The 25,750-nt window shown below is 37.2% G+C and overlaps 1 protein-coding gene across 2 annotated transcripts in view; it reads left to right on the top strand.

The window, feature by feature from the left end:
* Window positions 1–11,142, top strand: part of EIF2A (eukaryotic translation initiation factor 2A) — a 36,027-nt gene extending 24,885 nt beyond the window's left edge. For both annotated transcript variants that reach the window (XM_044251598.1, XM_044251599.1), the window contains 4 exons: window positions 2,998–3,111; window positions 8,833–8,961; window positions 9,741–9,806; window positions 10,408–11,142. In XM_044251598.1, coding sequence (XP_044107533.1) covers window positions 2,998–3,111; window positions 8,833–8,961; window positions 9,741–9,806; window positions 10,408–10,473 — 375 coding nt within the window. In that variant the 3' untranslated portion in view covers window positions 10,474–11,142. The remainder of the gene's footprint in view (window positions 1–2,997; window positions 3,112–8,832; window positions 8,962–9,740; window positions 9,807–10,407) is intronic.
* Window positions 11,143–25,750: the final 14,608 nt, after the last annotated feature.

Consider the following 25,750-nt stretch of genomic DNA (forward strand, 5'->3'; position numbering starts at 1 on the left):
TTAAAGGCCGCCGCAACTACACAGCAGGAGCTGATTGTTTCCATAGGAGATTTGGGCACAGTTTGCCAAAATGTCTGATTTTTCAAGGCAGAACAAGTCTGGATGCTTACATAAAATTTCTCAATTTTTAAAACACTGTTGGTCAAACAAAACGTATTTGTTTTCCTTAGGCAGTTCGTTCCCATCTATATCATAAATTTAGGACCAGAGCATTGGTCAGATTCTGATATGCTTTAAAATGTTAGCATCTCAGAGCTCAGAGAAGCATTTACTAATGACCTGAGTCTCTGGGATGAGGTTAAGGAATGAAGCTGTTCTGCAAGAATGAACAATAATATTATTAGAATTATAGTGGTGACCATACAATCGGTGTAAGTTGGAACCAAGTAAAGAGGGCTATATAGTCACTTAACTATTAGGCAGTCAGGGAAGTAAATACTTTTTCAGAGGATAAATATTCCTATGCCTCCCTCATGCCACTCCTAACCCTCTCAAAAACAAAAGAATAGCCATCCTCCACAAAACCTAGCAGTAGTCTGTAACTTCTTGACTTCATTGAAGTGTCCTGTTTAAACATCCTTTTGTATTATTTACTAAAAACATAAAAATACATGAACAAATTAAGCCCCATTTATGATACTTGGCATTCAGAATAAAAAAAGAGAGCTACAGTAGTCTTTGGATTTGTCTTATTCTCTATATTAAGATGTTCCTTGCCTAAGATAAAAACAGAAACAGCCTCAACATATCCTGGCTTCTAAATATCTGTAAGGTTGCACAAGAGGAATAAATTTTAAGTCAATATGTATTTTTATTCTCTGATTCATAAAACTAATTTGTTTTTATAGGGAGAGGAAGAGAAAGATAAACTTTGAAAATATTGATAAAACTTTGTAAGAACTAAAAAACCAGCATTGTTGTAACATTTAAGATTTCCACCAAATTTTTGTTTTTGTATGTGACATGGTGATTATGTGATCCTATCAAATCATTTTAGTTGAAGGAATTATATGTCCAGTGAGAAATTTTTGTTTGTATCAAATTCTAGAAATGAGCTAAGTGGCAAAAAAAATAGTCAAGAAATTAATAGAAACAAAGACATTCTTGTAAATAACTTCACAAGGGAGGTGGGTTAGATAGCAAAAGGGACAAAAAAGAGATGGAATTTTCTCTCAAGAAAAAACTTCCTAGCTTTTTTTATAAATAAAAATTCACAAATGAATTCTACTTAAGTATTTCTTGGCTTTCCAGAAAACCTTCACTTTTATAGTGTACTCATTGAAACAGTCTGGTAATAATTGACATAAATGAAAAAACAAATTTTATTAACAGGGATGAAATTATGGTGGGCACAATACTATGGCCAGAAAAGCTCATGATCCGTAGTAGCCATGTGGATTTTTTGTGTGTCTGAAATGAAAGTCTGTCAGTGACTATATAGTGTTCATGGTATAGAAGAGCCTTATTACTCATCCTTCCTTACATCATTTTTAATTGCTTTTTCATTTTTTTGACGTTCTCATGACTAGAAGCTTCTCACCCAAAGCAAGGTACTGTAGGAGAGCCCACTGTGGAAAGAATTTTGATGTATAAAACACATGTTCAGCAAATACTGCTATGTCTTAACTAATATTGTATGCAGTGTGGATAACAAAGAAGTGAAAGAGACTTGCCATCAAATTGTCTGTTCTGCAGGTACTCAGTTACTTCAGGTAGAGCATGTACACACCAAGAACTTTGATGACCTGAAATAGTTGATGCAGCTAAGATAAAGTCACAGTATGGTTTCTTATTTCTTCCTCCTGTACCTTCAGTGTTTGAGCCCTGCCCATCTCCTTAGAGCACTTACAAGTACCACAGGGGTCTGATATCTAGTACTTAGGAAACTTCATAGAGATCTGGTTCTTTAGATGTGCTGAGTGTGATAGAGTCTAAGAGACAATTAACACTGAGATAACAGCAGTTTGGAGGGAAATCAATAAGTAAACGTGAGCCTGTTAAGAAGCTGTGGTGCAACCACGCATGCTTCATGTGGCCTCAAGCAACTGTGGAGATGACTTAAACCTGTGTATATATACTTTTTATTGAAATACAACTGACATGTAGAATGATAAGATATCTAAGTATACATCATGGTGATTTGATATATGTATATATTGTGAGATATAGTTAATTAATCTAGATAATTAATGAATCTACCACCTCATTTATTGTGGTAAGAACATTTGAGTTCTTAGCAAATTTCAGCAATTTCAGTTATATGATACAGTGTTGTTAACCATAGTCACCATGTTCTATGCTAGCTTCTCCTTGATCCTATCCTTAAGTGATCCTTTCTGTTGTGGAATATAGTTGATGGATGGTTATATAAATATCTCCTGATGGAAATGATTTTCTCTTTTTATTATTATAGTCTGACCAGTTATTTAGTTTTTTGTGAACTTCTTCATTATGTTAATCCTGGATTTACAAATACACAGTTACCACTTGCTGTTTGTTTGGTTTTTTTTCCTTTTGATCTGTTTTAGTTTTTAATTTGCTTTTATTTTTAATCTTCTAATCTCTGATTTTGCATGTAAAGACCTAGCAAGTAATTCTTTGTGTAAAGAAAGCAAATGAGGTAACTGGGTTTCAGTTGGCAGTAGTCAGATCCAAAAAGAGCCTGGAAGAAGCTGTTGTTAGTATCTGATTTCCTATGAAGCATGTGTCAGTAGTAGTACTAAGAAAAGTTCCATTGTTTTAACAAAACTATACTGTGTTTTGCCAGCACTGTATAACTGAAAAACATCATATATCCACTAATAATCAGATCCTCATTAAATCCATGATAGTTGGAATGTGCCTACTACTGAGTTTTAAAATATCCTTTACCAGTGATCTTAAAATAAATTTAATAAAATACATTTATCCCACAGTAACAAAATTGTATAATTTCTGATACATGTTTTTAAAAACATGGATTCCATTTCACAGTTGTTTATTTTACATTTTCGACAGCATGAGGAGGAACCACCTCAGAATATGAAACCACAAGCAGGAAGTGATAAGCCATTATCAAAAACAGCCCTTAAAAATCAAAGGAAGCATGAGGCTAAGAAAGCTGCGAAACAGGTATTTGGGACACTAATCTTTTTGAAACAAAATAAAACCAGTTAAATTAGCTTAATTTAAGCCTCAAAGTTTAAAGATTGTAGTCCTAAAGACTTGACTATTGTGGGTTTTTTTGGTGTGTGTGGTTTTTTTTCTTTTAAGATTTATTTATTTGAAAGCAAGCGTGTGTACATGCACATGAGCAGGGGCAAGGGCAGAGGAGAAAGGGAGAGAGAGAATCATCAAACAGACTCCCCTGCTGAGCATGGAGCTGGACAACGCGGAGCTTGATCCCAGAACCCTGAGATCATGATCAGAGCCCAGTTCAGAAGCTGGCCACCTAGCCATCTGAACTACCCAGGCACCCTAAGATTTGACTACTGTGTTGTAAAATGTAATTGAAGTTAGACTTAAATAGCCAGAATGTCTTTCTTTTGTATTTGCCTATGATTTTCTGGGTAGTTCTGTTTATATAATGAGGCAGTGAGGGAACTGGATCTTAAAACCCGAAACCTTAATGGGATTATGTGGTATGTTACTTGTTATAGACCCTTCTGTTGGAGTGTGAAGTGGTATGGTTTGCTCTCTGAAAGCATGTGTTTGTTAAGAGAGATCAGAAATTATATGACCATAAAGCCATTTTCTTACTCAGTATTATATTACTGTAGGAAATTGTTCAACTGGGAGTCTAAACAACAGAAGTACCCAAAACAATGGAATTGTTCTAAAATAATTTTTATGTGGTTTTATTTTATTTTTTAAGATTTTTATTTATTTGACAGATAGAGACCCAGTGAGAAAGGGAACACAAGCGGAGGAGTGGGAGTGGGAGAAGCAGGCTCCCTACGAGCAGGGATCCCGATGCGGGGCTCAATCCCAAAACCCTGGGATCATGACCTGAGCTGAAGGCAGATGCTTAATGACTGAGCCACCCAGGCACCCCTTTTCTATGTGATTTTATAGATAAAAAACCACACCAGTGTAATAATTGATAAATGACGATTGTATATGGCTTACGGTGATATTGCAGTCAGCCAAGCTAGGAGTATCTGGTTAGTGAAGTCATCATGATCACATTTTTAAGATTCAGATAATGCAGTCTTGCTGGTAATGCTGGAATTTTGACATACCTAGGTTGCTTATGTTTTGGTAGGCAGTTACTATTTTAAGTCGTAGAATTGTATTATGCAACCAGTCGGCTAAAATCTGAGCTTAAAAAAAAATCAGTGTGCTCTTTTGTACTTGATATATTTCATCTCCAGAGATAATCTTTAAATAGGTCAGGTTTAGGTCATTCTAAGCACAATGATCTATTCCATGTATTTGACTTGTATAAAAGCAGGAATTGTCCTTTCATCAGTGTGAGTAGAAATCTCTTACTGGCCCTGAATATTACAAGTTAGTAGTATCCTTTTAAGTACTGGTAGATTAGAGCTCTTTTTTTTTTTCCTAGCTAATATTTTCAACTGACAAAAAATTTTAAGTGTACAATGTGATAAGCTGTTATAGGCAAACATTGTGAAAAGATGCAAAGATGCCCACAATTGAGTTTATTAACACATCCATCACTTTACATATTTGCTTTTTGAGAGGTGAGGACACTGAAATTCTACTCTTTAGCAAACTTCAGTTATACAATACAGTATTATCAGCTGTGGTCACGTTATATATTAGATCCTCAGACTTTTTCATCTTGTAATTGGAAGTTTGTATCCTTTTACCAGTCTGTCCCCATTCCCCCGACTCCATAGCCTCTGGCAACCACCATTCTACTCTTTGTTTCTAAGAGTTTTACTTTATTTTTAATAGATTTCACATATAAGTGATACCATGCAGTATTTTCTTTCACAGTCTGGTTTATTGCACTTAGCATAATCCCACCATGTTCATTCATATTATTGCAAATGGGAGGATTTCCTTTTTTTTCCTTCAAATATTTATTTATTTATTTGAGAGAGATTGGGAGTATGCACTTAAGAGAACACAAGCAGGGGGAGCGGCAGAGGGAGAGAGAGAAGCAGACTCCCCACTGAGCAAGGAGCCCGAAGTGAGGCTCAATCCCAGGACCCCAGGATTGTAACCTGAACTGAAGGCAGACACTTAACCAACTGAGCTACCCAGGCGCCCCTGAATAATAGTCCATTTTAATGTATATTCCACATTTTCTTTATCATTCATCCATCGATGGACACTTTAGGTTATTTCCACCTTGGCTATTGTGAATAATGCTGCAATGAACACAATATAGGTATCTTTTTGAGATAATGATTTTGTTTCCTTTGGTATATCTCCAGAAATGGGATTACAGGGTCATATAGAGGCTCTGTTTTTAGTTTTCTGAGGTACCTCTAATCTGCCCATAGTGGCAGTATAGGATTCCTTCTCGTTGAGATGGAAGGGCTTTCTGAAGCCCACTCAACTTAAGAATCTTATTTTTGTAACTGGTGTTTCTTCCTCTTTATTATAAGATTATTTATTTATGGGGGCGCCTGGTTGGCTCAGTGGGCTAAGCCTCTGCCTTCACCTCAGGTCATGATCCCAGGGTCCTGGGATCGAGCCCCACATCAGGCTCTCTGCTCAGCAGGGAGCCTGCATCCACCTCTCTCTGCCTACTTGTGATCTCTGCCTGTCAAATAAATAAATAAATAGGAAAAAAAGAAAAAGAAGATTATTTTAAAAGATTTTCTTTAAATTTTTATTTAAGTTCCCATTAGTTAACACACAGTATAATGTTTCAGGTGTACAATACAGTGATTCAGCACTTTCATACATCACCCAGTGCTCATCACAACAAGTGCCCTCCTTAACCCCCATCACCTATTTAACCCATCTACCCCTCCTCCCCTCTGGTAACCAGCAGTTTGTTCTCTATAGTTCAGAGTCTGTTGCTTGGTTTGCCACTTTCTCTGTCTGTCTCTTTTCCCTTTGCTTGTTTGTTTGGTTTCTTAAATTCCACATCTGAGTGAAATTACATGGTGTTTGTCTCTGACTTACCTCACTTAGTGTGATATTCTCTAGCTCCATCTGTGTCATTGCAAATGGCAAGATTCATTCTTTTTTATGGCTCATAATTCCATTGTATATATATACCACATCATCTTTATCCATTCATCAGTTGACGGACACTTGGGTGGGCTATTTGCATAATTTGGCTCTTGTAGGTAATGCTGCTATAAGCATCGGGGTGTATGTATCCTGTTGAATTAGTATTTTTGTATTCTTTGGGTAAATACCTAGTAGTGTGATTGCTGGATCTTAGGGTAGCTCTATTTTTAACTTTTTGAGGAAACTCCATACTGTTTTCCAGAGTGGCTGCACTAGTTTGCATTCCCACCATCAGCGCGAGTATTCCCCCTTCTCCACATCCTCGCCAACACCTATTCTTTCTTGTGTTGTTGATTTTAGCCATTCTGACAGGTGTGAGGCAATATCTCATTGTGGTTTTGATTTGTGTTTCCCTGATGATGAGTGATGTTGAGCATCTTTTCATGTGTCTGTTGGCCATCTGTATGTCATCTTTGGGAAAATGTCTATTGAAATGGATGGTTGGAGTTAGTTAACGTTGTGTGATAGAACAAAGGTAAATGGTCCATGACAATAGCCACTTTCTCAGCCCTGACTCTTGAGTTAAGTAATCAAAGATAAAGGAGTTAGAGACATATAATCTAACCAACTGCTTTTATAAACTAGTGATGACTTTATAAGCTTATGAACTCTACCAAAAGGAATTGAACCTAAGAATCTAATCTTACCATATATGTATTGTTTTTAGAGAATGACCAGAATTTAAGTATAATAATGCAGACATTTTAACTTATTCTTGGTTTTCAAAAATATGGTAGAAAGTTAAATTTCGTATTTCGCTTAGTAGTTTTTCACATGTATTGATATTAGTCTTCTTTTCTAGAAGAAAACTTTTCTCAGCTCTTTGCAAACTAAATTTTAAAAATACTTACTTGATATCAGAAATGATTTTTTTTTCAAGATTTTATTTATTTATTCATGAGGGACAGAGGGAGAAGCAGGCTCTCACTGAGCAGAGAGTCTGATGCAGGACTCGATCCCAGGACTCCGGAATCATGACCTGAGCCGAAGGCAGGTGCTTAACCATCTGAGCCATCCAGGTGCCCCAGAAGTGAATTTTGATAGGCACAGTACCTCTCTTCCCCTTTTACTCACTCTTCTTTAGTTTTCTATTATGAAAGTACCAAACTACATATTATTAGAATAAATAGGCTTCTTAGGATTAGAATCTAAACAGTTTCTTTCTATTTATTAAAGTGCTTGCTCAGTAATGCATTTTCACATGGAAGGTTAGAAGTTAATATTTGTTGAACTGGAATATACAAAAAGTACAACTAACATGCTTTAAAAAGAAAAAGTGACTCCAGTTCTATGCTCTCCAAAAACTCTCAGGCAAATATTTCTAGATACGAGTGATACCGTGTTTCATGTCCCCCTAGGATGCTTTGGTATTCAGACCATTTTACCCAGAACTCTGAGTAAGAGTTGTGGCCTTGGGGCTTTATGTATTCCACTGGGAACTCTATAAGGAAGAAATAGAAGTTCTGTCTTAGGGCTAATAAAGCCTTAAGTAACCTTTTACCCCCCTCTTGTAAAAATGTATGTCTTGTCATAATTACAAAAGCAAAAAAAAAAAAAAAAAAAAAGGCAGAGTAGTTCTTTGACTACTTCATTTATTTAGCATGTGCCATAAAGCAGGTCTTGTGCTGGGGGCACAAACAGAACAGTGAACAAAGAAACCTCTGATACAATCTAATGGGAGATAGTATAATATACTGTTACAGTAGGAATACATAGCACATGTTGTGCAACTAATCCAGTCTTCTGGGTTGGGAGAGAATTTTTCAAAAGGCCTAAATGATAAGTAGGGTCAGCCAGGCAACCTGAAGTTGTTCTAGCACACACAGAGGCCAGAAAACAAGTATATGGCACCTGAGGGGAAATAGAAGTGGTTCAGAATCAGAGGTCTGATTACATTGAGAGCAATATCCCTTTGAGTTTTCCTTAGGAATTTGTCACAAATTTAAATTTGTTCAAGTCAGCTGAACTGATCTGATTATAAATAAATCTCTGCAGGGCTTATCTAGTAACATTATCCATTACATGTACTTGATCATACATACTTACTAGAGTTTTTGGAGGACATCATCAAAGTAAAACTTCAAACACCTTAAATTAGAAAGGCCCTCTCACATTTCTAAACCATTCATATAGTGGCACATCCCAAAATACCCAAAAGTTTGGAATGCTTGTAGGCTGATACAGAAACCTCCTGTGTTTTTCTGCTACAATCATTTCATTTCTTTTCATATATAGGATTATTTTCTATTTTATTATTATTTTTTATTTTATTTTTATCATTTTTATTATTTATTAATTTATCATTTATTAGTATTTTATTATTCTACTTCAACTCCAAATTTTAGACCTAACAAAGTGTTCCCTATGACGATTGCATGGTAAAATCCTTTTGGGTGTCTCCTTATACTGTGTTTTTCTTTCTTTCTTTTCTTTTTTTTTAAGCTGCATTGTATCTTTCTGTTATGGGACAATGTGGCTACTTCATGAGACTTTCAATTCAGATCATTTATATAAAATGTAGTATAAGAGATAAAATCACATTTTGGTTTCTGCATTTTATATACCAAGACTGTGTTGGTTGAAGTACTTTAATGTTTTCATTTTAGAAAATTGAATTTTTGAAAATGTTTCCTGCAGGAAGCAAGAAATGAGAAGAGTCCAGATTTGGCACCTACTCCTGCCCCACAGAGCACACCACGAAATACTGTCTCACAGTCAACCTCTGGAGACCCTGAAATAGACAAAAAAATCAAGAACCTAAAGAAGGTGAGACACTTAAGTAAAAACCAGATGTATTTATTAAAAAAATCCATGAGAAATATATAAAGAGAGGCATCTAAGAAGTTTGTAGCAGTTCTGATTATTGCTTTCTCTCTATGAAATTCTATAATTTGGGAACTGATTTTAGTTCTAGTCACAAATGTCTGATAGCTATTATTAGTTTTTATTATTGATTCTTGGAGTAATAAGAAATGTACATTTGTACAGGAATACACTGAACACTTTTATACTTAGTATTTCATCAGACATTTGTGAGATAGGTAGGAACAGATGTTTATCCCAGTTTTGAAGATGAAGAAACAGAGACAAAAAGAAGTTTATTAATTTGTCTTATTGCAGCCAGTTTGTGATGATGGCCCTGGGGTAAAACCAGGTTTCTAGAGCCTTCCCAGGCTGCATTACAAAATACCTCTTAAAGCCAAACACATTGTCTGGGTACAGTGAAGTGCTGGAAGAAGTAGTAAAGTTGGTGATATATTTATATACTTATAAATGTACATATATAATATAATAATTACTTGAGAGCTTGAAAATTTTTTTGCCAAATCCCATGTTCTTAACATATTCAATTTTACATATAAGTTAAAAAGCAAAAAATTTTGCCTTAGCATTTTAACAGACTATCCTTGATCCAAAGGTAAGATAATTGTTTTTTCTTACTAATTTTTCCAATCCATGTGATTGTGTTGTTACTAAGAAAATTTGCATTCTGAAATTACTTGTTCTTCCTTCCTCTTAACTTGTAATATATTTGATATTCACAGAAACTGAAAGCAATCGAACAACTGAAAGAACAAGCAGCAGCTGGGAAACAGCTAGAAAAAAATCAGGTCATTTTTACATGTTTCATTTATGCTTGTAATTACTACCACTCTTCTTTTTATTATAAACAATTATTTAATCAAGTGGGAGAGCTTATAATTGAAAAACTTAATTTGAAAACATATGCCATATATTTGGTAAAATGTTTTCACATTTAAAAGAGGATAGGGGAAGATAGGATGTAGATCATGGTGAATGAGAGAGTCACTATTCCCAAGAGATATACTAAGGCCATTGCTATTAAAAATAAAGGCAAATTATTAAAATAGATAAACATAGGATTCTCTTCCTTTCTATATCTTGGGTTATACTGCCCTGTTTGCTCTTTTTTCTCCTTCTGAGGGAAGCCCAAGTATAGAATGGAAAATTTCTTGGACCCTCAATGTTGCAATAAGACAGCATCTGTCCTTTGCCCCCTTGATTCATACCAGGAAAAAAATTAGAGCTTGTTTCCCTGTATTTTTAAATCTGTATTTTCCAATAGATCTGTTAAAGTATCAGAAATACTCTTTTTATAAACTTTTTCTCCTTTGCTGTTTTGGCTGTATATCCAGTAATTATTTTATTTCATTTCCTACTTAATAACTTTGTTGTTTTGAACTTTTCTAGTTGGAGAAAATTCAAAAAGAGAAAGCCCTTATCCAGGAGCTGGAAGATTTGGAATTGGGCATTTAAAGATTCACAGAAAGCAAGTTCTTACCAGAAATCAGCAAACATATTTTCTGTTAAACCCATTGGTGGACATGAAATATCCATGTGCCCACATTTAATGTTCATCTATAATTTTAACCATTTATCCAAGATTCTGCCTATGTTTGAAATTATTTAATAATGTCTGTTAAATTGATTTTTACAACCTGCATTCTTTATCATGTCAACACATGATACAGAAAAGAAACACATGAATTTTTTAATAAGTTTGAAAGATTGAAAGACAGTGTTATGGGTTTTTTATTAGGGGACAGTATTTACCATACATGTGAATAAAAACATTTAAATTTAATCATCGTTGGCTTTGTTATAAGTTCCTAAGTTAACAAGCCCTTTATTAATTAATAACACAAGTTTGGAAATTTTTCCTTTGAATGTGTAAAATGGCTTTTTTAATCCTAAAGAATTATTATATTGTCCAAATTTTAAATTAAAGCCTTAAAAATCTGATTGTGCTAAACATTAAATTGATCATATTATTTGTAGTATTTGAAATAGTTTTTGTGCTTAGTTCTAAAGTAAATACAGACTTTAAAAATAGAAAATAGTAAAACATTTTATTTTGATATTTCAGATAATAGGTCTAGTGATTCAAGGATGAAGTAAATATTTTTAAAACATGAACTATGATTATTTTGCTGTAGTCGAGTCTTGATTATTTTGATTGTTTATTCATAAGGTGAGAAAAAGATGTAATGATAATTCAAGACACTTACCTATGAAAATGAATTTATATATAGTTTTAATGTCTACTACAATTTTTTTATCAGGTTTACATTTGAAGTCACTTTTTTAAAAGTTTGATTAACTAATCTCTACTCCCAGCCTTGGGGCTTGAAATTGGACCTTGAGATCAAGAAACACACTCTCCTGACTGAGTCAACCAGACACCCTAACTTTTGAAACTGCTTTTATTTCATTTGCCTTAATACAGGTTTTCATTTTCCAGAGGTAATCTTTAAACTGATAGGTAAAAGAATACAGAAACAGCTTGAGAGAAAAAAAAAAAAAAAAAAAAAAATCTTTAAAAAAAAAAAAAGAAGAATAAACGACTGAGTTTACTGATATTTCAGAGTTTCTACTAAGATTGATCAGTAATTCATTACAATTCATTGCAAGGATGAATTCATTACTCATCCTTGCCCTACAGGGCAAGGATGTAAATGTAATTCATTACAATTTTGAGTGGTATTTTGACAGGGAGGGATAGTCCAAGATGGCGCAGGAGACTTAGTTTTCGTTTGGTCCCAGGAATTCAGCTACATAGCTATCAAATCATTCTGAATACCTGTGAACACAACCAAAGATCTAAGAAAATAGTTGCAACTGTGCAAATGGAAAAGTGACTACGTTCTGTAAGGTAGAAGGTGCAGACAAGTGAATCTGAGGCAATAAATGGGAAGATAAACCGTGGGGAGAAGGAGCTTCTGTCAACAGCCCGGGCAAGTGATAACAGCAGCGGAGCACAAAATCAGAACTTTTAAAAGTCTGCTCAGGGTATCTGTCACAGTGGTTTAAGCATCTGTCTTTAGCTCAGGTCATGATCCTGGGGTCCTGGGATTGAGCCCCATGTTGGGCTCTTTGTTTAGCAGGGAGTCTGGTTCTCCCTCTGCCCATTGTGTCCCCCTACCCTAGCCTCTGCTCATGCTCTCTTTCTCTGTCAAATAAATAAATAAAACAAAATAAAGTCTGCTCCAGTGAGGAACGTCTCTGTCTGAAAGGTGCTCAGGTGGTAGAGTGGGGCAGAATCCTAGGTGGGACAGCATGGTCTCAGGATCCTTGGGGTCACAGAAAGGGGGAGGTGCCCACATGGCAGAGTTCCCAGGCATTGGAGCAGGGAAGCTGGCTGCAATCAGCAAGCCCAGGAGTAGGTTCTCAGCTCAGGGTTGCCATAAACCAGGAACTGTGGCACAGTTGGGTGACCACTCTCCAAGCAGGGGCCCAGCAAGTGGCAGAAGGGCAAAACTATCTCCTTACCTCCCCTGGGAGGAGCTGCATGGGTGGGCACTGTAGGAATCTACAGGGTTTGGAGACTAGAAACTGGATCATGTGCCTGAGATAGAAACGCTTGGTCACAGGCTGGGTAAGCACACTGGATGGAGAGCAGGGAGACAGGAGTGATCACAGTTTTCATTTTTACACTTATATTCTATGCTTTCATTGTATTTTATTTTATTTTACTACATATATAAGTTTTTCTTAACTTTACAATTTTGGGATCTAGCTTTCTAACAAACAGACCAAAATACACACAAGATCCAGTCTGGTCTGTTCCATCTGATTATATTCCCTTTTTTTTCTTTCCCCCTTTCAGGTCCCTTCTGATTTGTTTAGTGTATATTTCTCTGGGGTCATTGTTGCCATTTTAGTATTTTTGTTCTCTTGTTCATTTCTTCTCTGGACAGAATGACAAGATGGGAAAACTCACTTCAAAAAAGAGAAGAAGCAGTACTGACTGCCAGGGACCTAATCATTATGGATATAAGTAAGATGTCAGAACTAGAGTTCAGAATAATGATTTTAAAGATACTAGCTGGGCTTGAAGAAAACATAGAAGACACAAGAATCCCTTTCTGGAGAAATGAACTAAAATCTAATCAAGTCGAAATAAGGGCTATTAATGAGATGCAATAAAAAATGGAGGCTCTAGATGTTAGGATAAACGAGACAGAAGAAAGAACTAGTAGATATAGATTAGTATATAGAAGACAAAAGTGATGGAGAATAAAGCTGAGAGAGATAAACAACTATTACATCACAAGAGGAGAATTCAAGGGATAAGTGATCCATAAAGCAAAACAATATTAGAATAATTGGGATCCCAGAAGAAGAGGGGAGGTGGGCAGAAGGTATACTGGAGCAAATTATAGCAGAGAACTTACCTAATCTGGGGAGGGAAACAGGTATCCAAGTTCAGAGAACCCCTCTCAAAATCAAAAATTGGTCACACCCTGACATATAGTAGTGAAACTTCGAAATCAAAGAGATAAAATCCAGTGAAACTGGAACTCAATCACAAGAGGAAATTTAGAAAGAACTCAAATATATGGAGGCTAAAGAGCATCCTACTAAATGAATATGTCAACCAGAAAACTAAAGAAGAATTTTAAAAATTTATGGTAACAAATGAAAATGAGAACACAACTGTTCAAAATCTTTGAGATGCAGCAAAAGTGGTCCTAAGAGGGAAATATATAGCAATACAAGCCTTTTTCAAGAAATAAGAAGGTCTTAAATATGCAACCTAACCCTACACCTAAAGGAGCTGCAGAAAAAAACAGCAAATAAAGCCAAAACCCAGCAGGAGAAGGGAACTAATAAAGATTAGAACAGAAATCAATAAAATAGAAACCAAAAGAACTAGAACAGATCAACGGAACTAGGACCTGGTTCTTTGAAAGAATAAGATTGATAAGCCCCTCGCCAGACTTATAAAAAAAAAAAAAAAGGACAAAGGACCCAAATAAATAAAATCATGAATGACAGAGGAGAGATCACACCAACACAGAGGAAATATAAGAACATATGAGCACCTATATGCCAACAAATTAGGCAATCTGGAAGAAATGAATGCAGTTCTAGAGACAGATAAACTACCAAAACTGAACCAGGAAGGAATAGAAAACCTGAATAGAACTAATAGCAAGGAAGGAAATTGAATCAGTAATCAAAAATCCCCTAAAAAATAAGAGTCCAGGGCTGGATGGCTTCCTAGGGGGAATTTTACCAAGTATTTTAAAAAGAATACCTATTCTTGTGAAACTGTTTCAAAAAAATAGAAGTGGAAGGAAAACTTATGAACTCTATGTGGCCAGCATTATCTCGATCCTCAAACCAGACAAAGACCCAACAAAAAGAATTACAGACCAATATCCCTGATGAACATGGATACAAAAATTCTCACCAAGATACTGGCCAATAGGATCCAACAGTACATTAAAAGGATTATTCACCATGACCAAGTGGGATTTATTCCTGGGCTGCAAGGGTGGTTCAACATCCGCATACCAATCAGTGTGATACAGTACATTAACAAAAGAAAGGACAGGGGCACCTGGGTGGCTCAGTGGGTTAAAGCCTCTGCCTTCAGCTCAGGTCCTGATCCCAGGGTCCTGGGATCAAGCCCAGCATCAGGCTCCCTGCTCAGTGGGGAACCTGCTTCCCCCACTCTCTCTCTGCCTGCCTCTCTGCCTACTTGTGATCTCCGTCTGTCAAATAAAATCTTATTTTTTTGAAGATTTTATTTCTTTGACAGAGACAGATCAGAAGAAGGCAGAGAGAGGAGGAGGCAGGCTCCCTGCTGAGCAGAGAACTCGATGTGGGACTCGATCCCAGGACCCTGAGATCATGACCTGAGCTGAAGGCAGAGGCTTTAACCCACTGAGCCAACCAGGCGCCCCTAAATAAAATCTTTCTAAATTTTTTTTTTAATTTTTAAAAATTAAAAAAAAAAAAAGGACAAGAACTGGATGATCCACTCAATAGATGGAGGAAAAGCATTTGACAAAGCACGGCACCCTTTCTTGATTAAAACTCTTCCAGTGTAGGGATAGAGAGAACATACCTCAATATCGTAAAAGCCATATACAAAAAACCCACAGTGAATATCATTCTCAGTGGGGGAAAATTGAGAGCTTTTCCCCTAAGGTCAGAAGCATGGCAGGGATGTTCGCCATCACAACTTGTTCAACATAGTACTGGAAGTCCTAGTCTCAGCAATCAGACAACCAAAAGAAAGAAAGTCATCCAAATTGGCAAAGAAGTCAAATTCTCACTCTGCAGATGATGTGATGCTCTATGTGAAAAATCAAGAAGACTCCACCCCAAAATTGCTAGAACTCATACAGGAATTCAAAGTGGCAGGTTATAAAAAATCAATGCACAGAATTTAGTTGCATTTCTATACACTAACAATGAGACAGAAGAATGAGAAAATAAGGAACCGATCCTATTTACAGTAGCACCCAAAACCATAAGATACCTAGGAATAAACCTAATCAAAGAGGCAAAGGATCTGAACTTAGAAAACTATAGAACACTCATGAAAGAAATTGAGGAAGACACAAAGAAATGGAAAAACGTTCCATGCTCATTAATTGGAAGAGCAAATATTGTTAAAATGTCTATGCTACCTAGAGCAATCTATATACTCAGTGCAATCGCTATCAAAATACTTCTTTCACAGAGCTGGAACAAATAATCCTACAATTTGTATGGAACCAGAAAAGACCGCAAATAGTCAAAGGAATGCTGAAAAAGAAAACCAAAGCTGGTGGCATCACGATCCCAGACTTCAAGCCTATTACAAAGCTGTAATCATCAAGACAGTATGGTATGGTGTGGTATTTTTATGCTATTTTTATACCAATAAGAATAAACACATAGATCAACGGGACAGAATAGAGAGCCCAGAAATGGACCCTCAACCCTGTGGTCAACCAATCTTCGACAAAGTAGAAAGAATGTCCAGTGGTAAAAAGTATTTTCCAACAGATTCTGTCAGGAAAATTGGACAGCCACATGCAGAAGAATGAAATTTCCTTACACCACACACAAAAATAGACTCAAAATGGGTGAAAGACTTCAGTGTGAGACAGGAATCCACTGAATCCTAGAGAACACAGGCAGCCTCCTCTGTGACCTTGACTGCAGCAACTTCTTGCTAGACACAACTCCAAAAGCAAGGGAAACAGGCAAAAATGAGCTATTCATCAAGATAAAAAGCTTTTGCACAGCTAAGGAAACAGTTGACTAAACCAAAATACAACCAACAGAATGGGAAAAGATATATGCAAATGTCTAAGGAGATAAAGGGTTAGTATCCAAAATCTATAAACCCAATACCTGAAGAACAAATAATACATCAAGAAATGGGAAGAAGGTATGCAAATGGTCAGCAGACATACGAAAATACGTTCCACATCACTCAGCATCAGGGAAGTACAATCAAAACCACAATGAGGTACCACATCACACTGGTCAGAATGGCTAAAATTAACAAGTCAGGAAACGACATGTTGGCAAGGATGCAAAGAGAGGGGAACCCTCTTACACTGTTAGTAGGAATGGAAGCTGGTGCAGTATAGAGGTTCCTCAAAAAGTTGAAAATAGAGCTGCCCTACCACCCAGCAATTGCACTATTGGGGATTTATCCTAGAGATACAAATGTAGTGATCTGAAGGGGCACCTGCACCCCAATGTTTGTAGCAGCAATGTCCACAATAGCCAAACTATGGAAGGAGCCCAGATGTCCACTTGACAGATGAATGGATAAAGAAGATGTGGTGTATATATAGACACACACAATGGAATACTACTGAGACATAAAAAATGAAATCTTGCCACTTGTAACCACATGGATGGAACTAGAGGGTATTATGCTAAGCAGAATAAGTCAATCAGAGAAAGACAATTATTGTATGACCTCACTGATATGTGGAATTTAAGAAACAAAACAGGCTCATAGGGGAAGAGAGAAAAAAAAAAATAAGGCAAAAGCAGAGAGGGATGCAAACCACAAGAGACTCTTAATCATAGTAAACATACTGATGATTGCTGGAGGGGAGAAGGGTGCACGGATGGGGTAACTGGATGATGGACATTAAAGAGGACATGTGATCTAAGAAGCACTGGGTATTATATAGGAAACTAATAATACATTATATGTCCATTGAATTTAAATTTAAAAAGAAAAAAAACAAAATAGAAAAAAATTGTGGTATTTTAAATGTTTTGTGTGTAGAGTATATGTGTGATGGAAGTGTGTGTGTGTGTGTGCATTTGCACACATATAATTGCTTTCAATATCAGTTCATTTCTGATAATAGAAACTTAAGCAGATAGATTACCTTTACAATGTGTTACCTTAAAAATTGTTTTACTGGGTCACCTGGGTGGCTCAGTTGGTTAAGTGTCTGCCTTCAGCTCAGGTCATGATCTCAGGTCCTGGGATTGAGCCTGACATGAGGTTCCCTGCTCAGTGGGGAGTCTGCTTCTCTCTTTGCCTCTACACTCTGACTTGTGCTCTCTTTCTCACTCACTCTCTCTCAAATAAATAATAAAATCTTTTTTAAAAATTGTTTTTTAATAAAATATTAAATAGTGCATCCTAAGATAGTATAGTTATTTTTTGGCCTGGCAGCCTAACGATTTTTAAAAAATTAATTACATATTTATAGCAATAATTTACAGTAAACATTATCTTTAAAATGTTTATCTCAAAGATAGTACCGTTGACTTTTGTTTTAGTCAAATGCGTTTAAATTTTTCCAGGCTAACTGCTCCTACCAAAATTCTTCAGCTTATATTTTTAGAATTATCTGTATTTCTGTAATCATTTAATCTATTCAACTCTTTCTGAGCATATGTCAATATAAAAATCACTGATTTCTTTGACTACATATTTTTTTATTTTAAACATATTATCCTCTCGGAGAAAGAGTATGGTGATAGAAAAAAGAGGATAAAGTGATGAAAGTCTGCTTGAGAATGAAATTTTAAATACATTGCTATATTCATTATAAAAGAAAATCTATAAATCCCAGATTCTCATAAAAATCTCCCTTGCTTACTTATCTCAAAAACGTTTTTGGTATTTACCAGAATCACCTCTAAGGACATTATAGTCTTGAGGAGAGGCACTTAAGTAGACACAAAGGCTCTCCTTATCTTTTATGAGTTAAGCAAGTTTCCCAGTGAGGGAAGAGAAAAAAACCAAAACCCAACTCTACTGTTTGAAAAAAAAAGGAATTCTTTTCTTAGGAAAGAAAAAAGAGATGATCATTTGTGTCAAAAATGATATGTGTGGGGCACCTGAGTGGCTCAGTGGGGTAAAGCCTCTGCCTTGGGCCCAGGTTCAGGGTCCTGAGATCAAGCCCTGCATCGGGCTCTCGGCTTACTGGGGAGCCTGCTTCCTCCTCTCTCTCTGCCTGCTTGTGATCTCTGTCTGTCAAATGAATAAATAAATAAATCTTTATTTCTTTTTAATGCCATGTATGTTGCCAAAAAATAAGATACGGAATATTTTCAAACTAACACTGAAGTTTCCATGGGTACATTTAAATATGTAAACCTAACAGAAAAAGTTTGATGAGATTGTACACTAAATGGGTGACATTGACTAGGGTAGAGGGTGGTCAAAAGGAATGTTAGCCTTATTTGTTATAATTAATTATTTTATATAAGAAAGATTATAGTTTTGTACAGTTTAAAAATCATCAACTGAGATGACTTCAGAGTAAGAAATTGTCTTCTTGCAGTTCAATATATAACAACAATACACCTTTCATTTCTAAGATTACTCAGTGTTACGGAGATTGGGTGGAATTAATTTACTCTTCAGAATATATCTCCTGATGTCTGAAGTAGCATGCGAGGAAAGTAAATGTCTGTAAATATGTGTGATGTTTAAAACAGTGACAATTCTTATTAGGATGGAATGCCATGCAGCCTTTTAAAAAATGGTGCTGGAGAGCAGAGCTTAGCAGTGACAGCCCTTGGGCTACTTTCTGTGTAGCACAGTGTAGTTTTTGCACTTTAAAAAAAAAGATTTTATGTATTTGTCAGAGAAAGAAAGAGCACAAGCAGGGGGAGAAGTAGGCTTCCTGCTGAGCAGGGAGCCCAACATGGGACTGGATACCAGGAACCTGGGGTCATTATCTGAACTGAAGATAGACACTTAACCAACTGAGCCACCCAAGGGGCCTAGTTTTTGCAATTTTAAATGTTTGAGAAATCAAAAGAGTATCTGGTGACACATGAAAATATATGAAATTCAGCTTTCTGTGTTTTTAAAGTTTATCGGAAGACAGCCATACCTGCTTTCACGCTACAACTGCAGTTGAGTAGTCACAACAGACTATGTGGCTTGCAAAGTCCAACACTTTTCTTCTCTAGCCCTTTACAGACAAAGTTTGCTACCTTCCACTTTACAAGAGTACGAACTAACATTTAAATTATCATAATACAGTATATCATTATTTTGTTTCTTATATTACCCACTATATAAATGCCCAAACGTAGAATTGCTGGGTCACATCATATTTAAAAATTTAAATGTTCCCAGGGTGCCTCATGGCTCAGCTGGTTAAACATCTGCCTTACACTCAGATGATGGTCTCAGGGTCCTGGAATCGAGACCCATGTCAGGCTTCCTGCTCAGCAAGGAGTCTTTCTCTTCTCTCTGTGCTTTCTCTCTCTGTCTCTCTCTCTCTCCCTCACTCTCTCTCAAAAAAATAAAATCTTTTTTAAAAATGTAAATGTTCCCTTTATTGTTTTTTCCCTCACCAACCTCACCTGTTTGGGGTTTTTATTTGATCTGTTTTGATATTGGGTACTGCTGTCACTCTGAGACCATACCAAAGTATGATTGAGTTACTTGAGTGAATCTCATGAATGACTGCAAACTGGCATCTCAACAACTAAACCTTTTTTTTTTTTAAAGAAATAAGACAATGGTCAGATTGATTTTGATAAGGATTGAACCATTTAAACCTTTATTGTTCAAAAGGTTAATGAAAAGGAGTTTATGGGCTACCAACCTGCTGCAGATAAACTGCTAATTCCTTTTTTGAATGAAATACTTCCAGAATTTATACCCCTTGGCAAGTAAAAGTTAATATGCATAAATTCCAAAAGAAATTTTACATCAGAAAGTCTGTGAAACATGAAAAAAAGGAAGATGTTGGGTTTCCCTGAAAGTAAATCGTAAGCATTTTAATCTTGGCTCCTTAGTTGTGTCCCTATAGGTACAATCCATTGACAGCCATAGTCCTGCTGAGACTGTGTGTAACCCCATCACACGAGGGCTCAGCCACAGGACCCAGCAGTGTTACACCTTTACGGGGACCTCTCGGGCAGCTTTGGAGTCAGTGAGGTTAGGAGTCAGGCATGGAAATGCTGTTGCAGTTTGGGGGAACTATTTACAGTGAAAGCTTAATGAAACCTCTCTGGGGCTTGACAAGCTCCTATCTTCACTTCATCTTTTTCTTGGCATGTTGTTGAGATGATAGGTGAGCCCATTAGTATGACTCTATCTACTTTCTGTTTTCTAGAGTTTTTGCAGTTTCTAGCCTACTGCCTTCATCCCAGCATTACTATAGGTGTACTGCTTGTACCACCACTTTCCTGGCATTTCTCTGAGATCCTGAGACAGGACAGAGCCAAATGCATGTCCTATTTTTGCTGTCTTAAATCAGGAGTCAGAAAAGTGCACTTCTAAAAGTGTTTATAACATATAGAATCATATTTTAAGTGAATTTGAAAATTCAAAGCCTTTGGTTTTACCTAAACAATTCTTAATATGGCCACTAGAGGGCTCCAAAATCAGAGCGTTGTATAAGGAAATTAAAGAATTAGAAATCTTACAACATAAACTGAAAAATATGCTCACTCACTTAAAAGTTGCCAGTCTAATAGGCTGGTTTGCTGTTTTTTCTTTTTTTTATTGCCGAGTTCCTTGAATTAATCTTCTTTATCCCCTTGCCATCAAACTTATTTCTACCTTTCTCCTGATTCTGTCAGTTATCTATTGGCTGCAAATGAATCATGTCCCAGGAGGTTACTTATAGGTCAAATATTTACAAAATGGAATGTGTTTTCCTAGAGAGGTAATAATGTAACTAGTTATTAGTGCTGAGGTGAGCCCATGAAGTATTAAATGGAAGAAATATGTATACATTTTTTAAAAAAGATTTTATTTATTAGAGAGAGAGAGAGCAAGCTGGGGGGAGGGGCAAAGGGAGAGGGAGAAGCAGACTCTCCTGCTGAGCAAAGAGTCTGATGTGGGACTTGATCCTAGGACCCTGAGATCATGACCTGAGCTGCAGGCAAATGCTTAACTGAGCCACCCAGGCACCCTACATTTTTTTTTTTTTAAGGCAACTTAAAAATTAATTTTTAAAAACTAGCACCAGAATAAGAAACATATACAAATAGAATGAGAATTCCTTTAGAAATTTTGTATGCTACTTTTAAAAAAAAAAGATTTAAATGAAGAAAAATATTTTTTAGGCTATTACTAAGGATGATTTTGGTCATTTTTGTGTGCTTTAGATACTCATTCTTTACTGAATACATGCAAACATATCTTCTCTTTTCCTTGATACAAATTTCCACTATACTTTAATTACAACTGAGGTAATTTGGTGTTTACAAATGAAGGAAAGAAAGGAGATTCCTTTTCCTAAGATCACTAAGCAAAAAATGGAAGCAGTAAGAAAAGAAAAAGGAGTTACAGACAAAAAGATATACAGGAGATACACAGAGGAAGACGGAAAGCAAGGGAGAAGTGAGGGAAAGACATTGGAATTGGGTCAGAGTCATCACACCCAGGCAACCTCTCAGTTGCTTATTTGAGCTGGGGAGGAATGGAGGGACGGTGAGCACACCTGGAAGAGAAAATAGGTACTATGTTACCCCGAGATAGTTGCAGATCAAGCCTGATGTGACTTGGGAATACCTTCAGAAATCTCTTAGGAATTTAGTTCTTTTTTCAAAGAAAATGGAGCTGTATTTTTAGAGTCCTAAAAGACTAGCAAAGCAGAGTTGCTTACATTTCCACTAAGGCAAACTTACTCCTAGGCACAGTTTTGTTTTCCATGTTCATTTGAAGCTAAACAAGTCAAGTCCTAGAATTGTGATATCACCAGAGAGAATCTTTTATTGTGCCCAGCCTGTTTTTTTTTTTGTTTTTTGTTTTTTTTTTAAGATTTTATTTATTTATTTGAGAGAGAGACAGTGAGAGAGAGCATGAGCGAGGAGAAGGTCAGAGGGAGAAGCAGACTCCCCGAGGAGCTGGGAGCCTGATGTGGGACTCGATCCCAGGACTCCCGGATCATGACCTGAGCCGAAGGCAGTCGTCCAACCAACTGAGCCACCCAGGCGTCCCCCAGCCTGTTTTTTGTTTCTGTTTTTGCCTCCTTCCCCACATCCTTTGACATCTGGTACCCACTTAAGGAACCTGAAGTCCCTGGCTTGTGCTTCCTCCCCCAAGCCCCTGATTGAAATCATATGTTTGGACCATAAAACCTAGGCAGACATCGCATTTGAACACTGACAGTGAAAGACTTTCTCAAGGAATTTAAATAGTTTGGTAATGATGAAGGTAGGGATGCGATACACCTTGGGCATAGAAGGAATGGCCCCAGTGCAAAATAAAAATGTGGAGTTCCTTGTTCAAAAAGAAGAATTTCAAGATGGTGATGGCAGTTAATAAGCCGAATACAGACCTCCTCCCCCCTTTTTAAAAGTGAATTCTATCCCCAAGATGGGACAAACTCATGACCCCAAGATCAAGAGTTCACATGCTCAACTGACTGAGCCAGCCAGTCAGCAGGCCCTGCTAAGCACTGAGTCCTCTGAAATGGACTCACAGCCATGAAACTAGCCTTGTGTAGAAGCTACTGGAATTTCATCTGATGTAAAGTCTACTTAGTTTATGGACATCCTCCCGCTCCCTGGAGGAGGAAGTGATAGTGCCTGACCATAACAAGACTGTTATGGTATTGGGTTGGCAGCTGCTGAGGAAAGGAGGATTTTTTTTTTTTTTAACTTTTTTTAGAGTAGTTTTAGGTTCACAGCAAAACTGAACTGTAGGTTCAGAGATTTCTCATATATCTCCTGCCCCCACACATGCATAGCCTCCTCCATTGTCAACATCCCCACCAGAGTTGTACATTTGTTACAATGGATGAGTACATTGACACATCACCCCCCACCCAAAGTCCATAGTTTGCTTGAGGCTTCATGATATACAACACTCTTGACACATGTTCTATGGGTTTGGACAAATGTTTAATGACAGGTATCCATCATAGTATCCTACAGAACAATTTCACTGTCCTAAAAGTCCTCTGCTCTGCCTATTCATCTCCCCACTCCCACCACTGACAACTGCTGGTCTTACTGTCTTACTTTTGCCTTTTCCATAATGTCATTTAGTTGGAATCATATAGTATGCAGTCTCTTCAGATCGGCTTCATTCCCTCAGTAATATGCATTTAACATTCTCTCATGTCTTTTATGGCTTGATAGTGCTGAATAATATTCCACTGTCTGGATGTACCACAGTTTATTTATCCGTTCACCTACTGAAGGACATCTTGGCTGTCTCCAAGTTTTGGCAATTGTGAATAAAGTTGCTATAAACATTAGTGTGGTTTTTGTATGGACATGACTTTGATCCTAGGCCTTTTATCCTAGGCCTCTTGATGCCACCCCTTCAGGAAGTCTGAGGTCTGGCCTTGGTTCTGAGCTTGCTGGCCAGGGTTTTCCCATCTTTCTAATGGAAAGACCTTCCTGAGAAACCTATAGCACTTTTCTTCTATGCTCAGGAATCCGGTGCCTGGGTGGCTCAGTGGGTTAAGCCTCTGCCTTCAGCTCAGGTCATGACCTCAGGGTCCTGGGATTGAGTCCCGCATCAGGCTCTCTCCTAACGGAGAGCCTGCTTCCTCCTCCCTCTCTCACTCTCTCTGCTTGCCTCTCTGGCTACTTGTGATCTTTCTCTGTCAAATAAATAAAATCTTAAAAAAAAAAAAAAAGAATCTGTAGTACCTGTGACCATCTGCTTAATTTGTTTTTTCCAGTGCTGCTTTCAAAGCCATCAATCGTCAGACCCTTCCTCATACTGCTAATTGTATTAATTGTACTTGTCAAAGAAACTTCCTCAGGCCAGCTCTGCTGACCTTATTATGGATGTCGACTATTTCTTTGAATTAGAAGATTAAGAAAATTCATAACTTGAATTTTGGATCAAACTACCAACCTCTGAGAATAAATGGAGTACATTATTAATACCAATTTATTATGTTACTTACTGGCTTGTTGGTTTTACATGCAGATCCATTTAATGCCTGCCTCCCTTTTCAGTTGTGGCCTGGGAGGCTCTAAATGATGTCTGACTTATGTTTGGTAAATGAATTCACTCTTACCAGGTGTCACAATTACCCTGCTCACACCACAGGTTTTCTGAAGAATGCTACCTCTGCTCTGCCAGGCACTACGCCCTCTGCTGGCACACTTCAGCTACTTCACTGAACCCTGGGGTCTCTGTCAATATCTGGGCACATCCAGCCCATCACAACCCTAATATGCTAGACCCCTTAAGGAGCCATACTTTGTGTCTCTGGATAGGATGGAGAATGTCTCTCTTCTCTTTGCATTATATTCTTTTCTTGGAGAACTGTTGTTGAAAGCTGCACTTCTGGGGTTCCAATGTTGTGCCTCGTTCTTAGACATTTAGATCTGTCAATTTTTGGAATTTAGTTGGGATGAGGAGGAATTTGAGTGCAGGTCACTGTGGGGGGTTGTAATCATCTTTTCTCCAGAGACCAGTGCTCTTTTGCTGACTGGGCTCTTGTTCTTTGACCTCTTTTCTTAAAATGCATTATTTCCCAGAAGCATTAATTCCATGTTCCCCTAAACCCCACCTAAATATACATCTGTCTGTTTGCCAGTCACACCCCCACACAATCTGAACACCGGCTGTGGAAATCTAGGCTTAATGAGATTCTCCACTTACCAACTTTTATACATTTTTTTAAAGATTGATTGATTGATTTAGAGTGAGAGAGCGAGCGAGAGCTAGCGAGCATGGGGGGAGGGACAAAGGGAGAGGGAGAGAGAGTCTCGAGCAGATCCACACTCAGCACAGAGCCCAATATGGGGGGGTCAATCTCACAACCCTGAGAGCACTACCTGAGTGGAAACCAAGAGTTGGACATTCAATTAACTGCACTACCCAGGTGCCCTAAGATTTTAAGTAATCTCTACACCCAACGTAGGCCTCAAACTTATAACTCCAAGATCAAGAGTCACATGTTCTACTCACTGAGCCAGCCAGGTGTCCAAACTTTTGCACATCTTATGGGTCCCACTTCAAATATTTTCTTACCCAATCATGACCTTCTTTAAGACCAAGAACCCAGCAAGTCTTATTATTAGACTAGTTTTTTGCCCTAGTTTTGCACTATGCCTGGTGGTTTACAATAAGTGTTCTGTGTTAACTTTCTCCATGTTGTATACGACTCCTTCCCTTTAGATATCTGTTACTTCAATCTTACCCCTACTGTTACCACATTTGTCTTCCAAACATAGTGCTTTGATAATGCCACCAATTTCTAATAGCTCCCATTTTTTTATAGGAAAAAAATTCAAACTGCTTAGCCTGGCATTTAAGACTTTCCACCATCTACCCTACCTACATTCCCATTCTGGCTTCCCATTAATTTCTTACAGGATATAA

Source organism: Neovison vison, chromosome 6 (genome assembly GCF_020171115.1).
Source record: "Neovison vison isolate M4711 chromosome 6, ASM_NN_V1, whole genome shotgun sequence".
In the NCBI taxonomy this organism is placed as follows: domain Eukaryota; kingdom Metazoa; phylum Chordata; class Mammalia; order Carnivora; family Mustelidae; genus Neogale; species Neogale vison.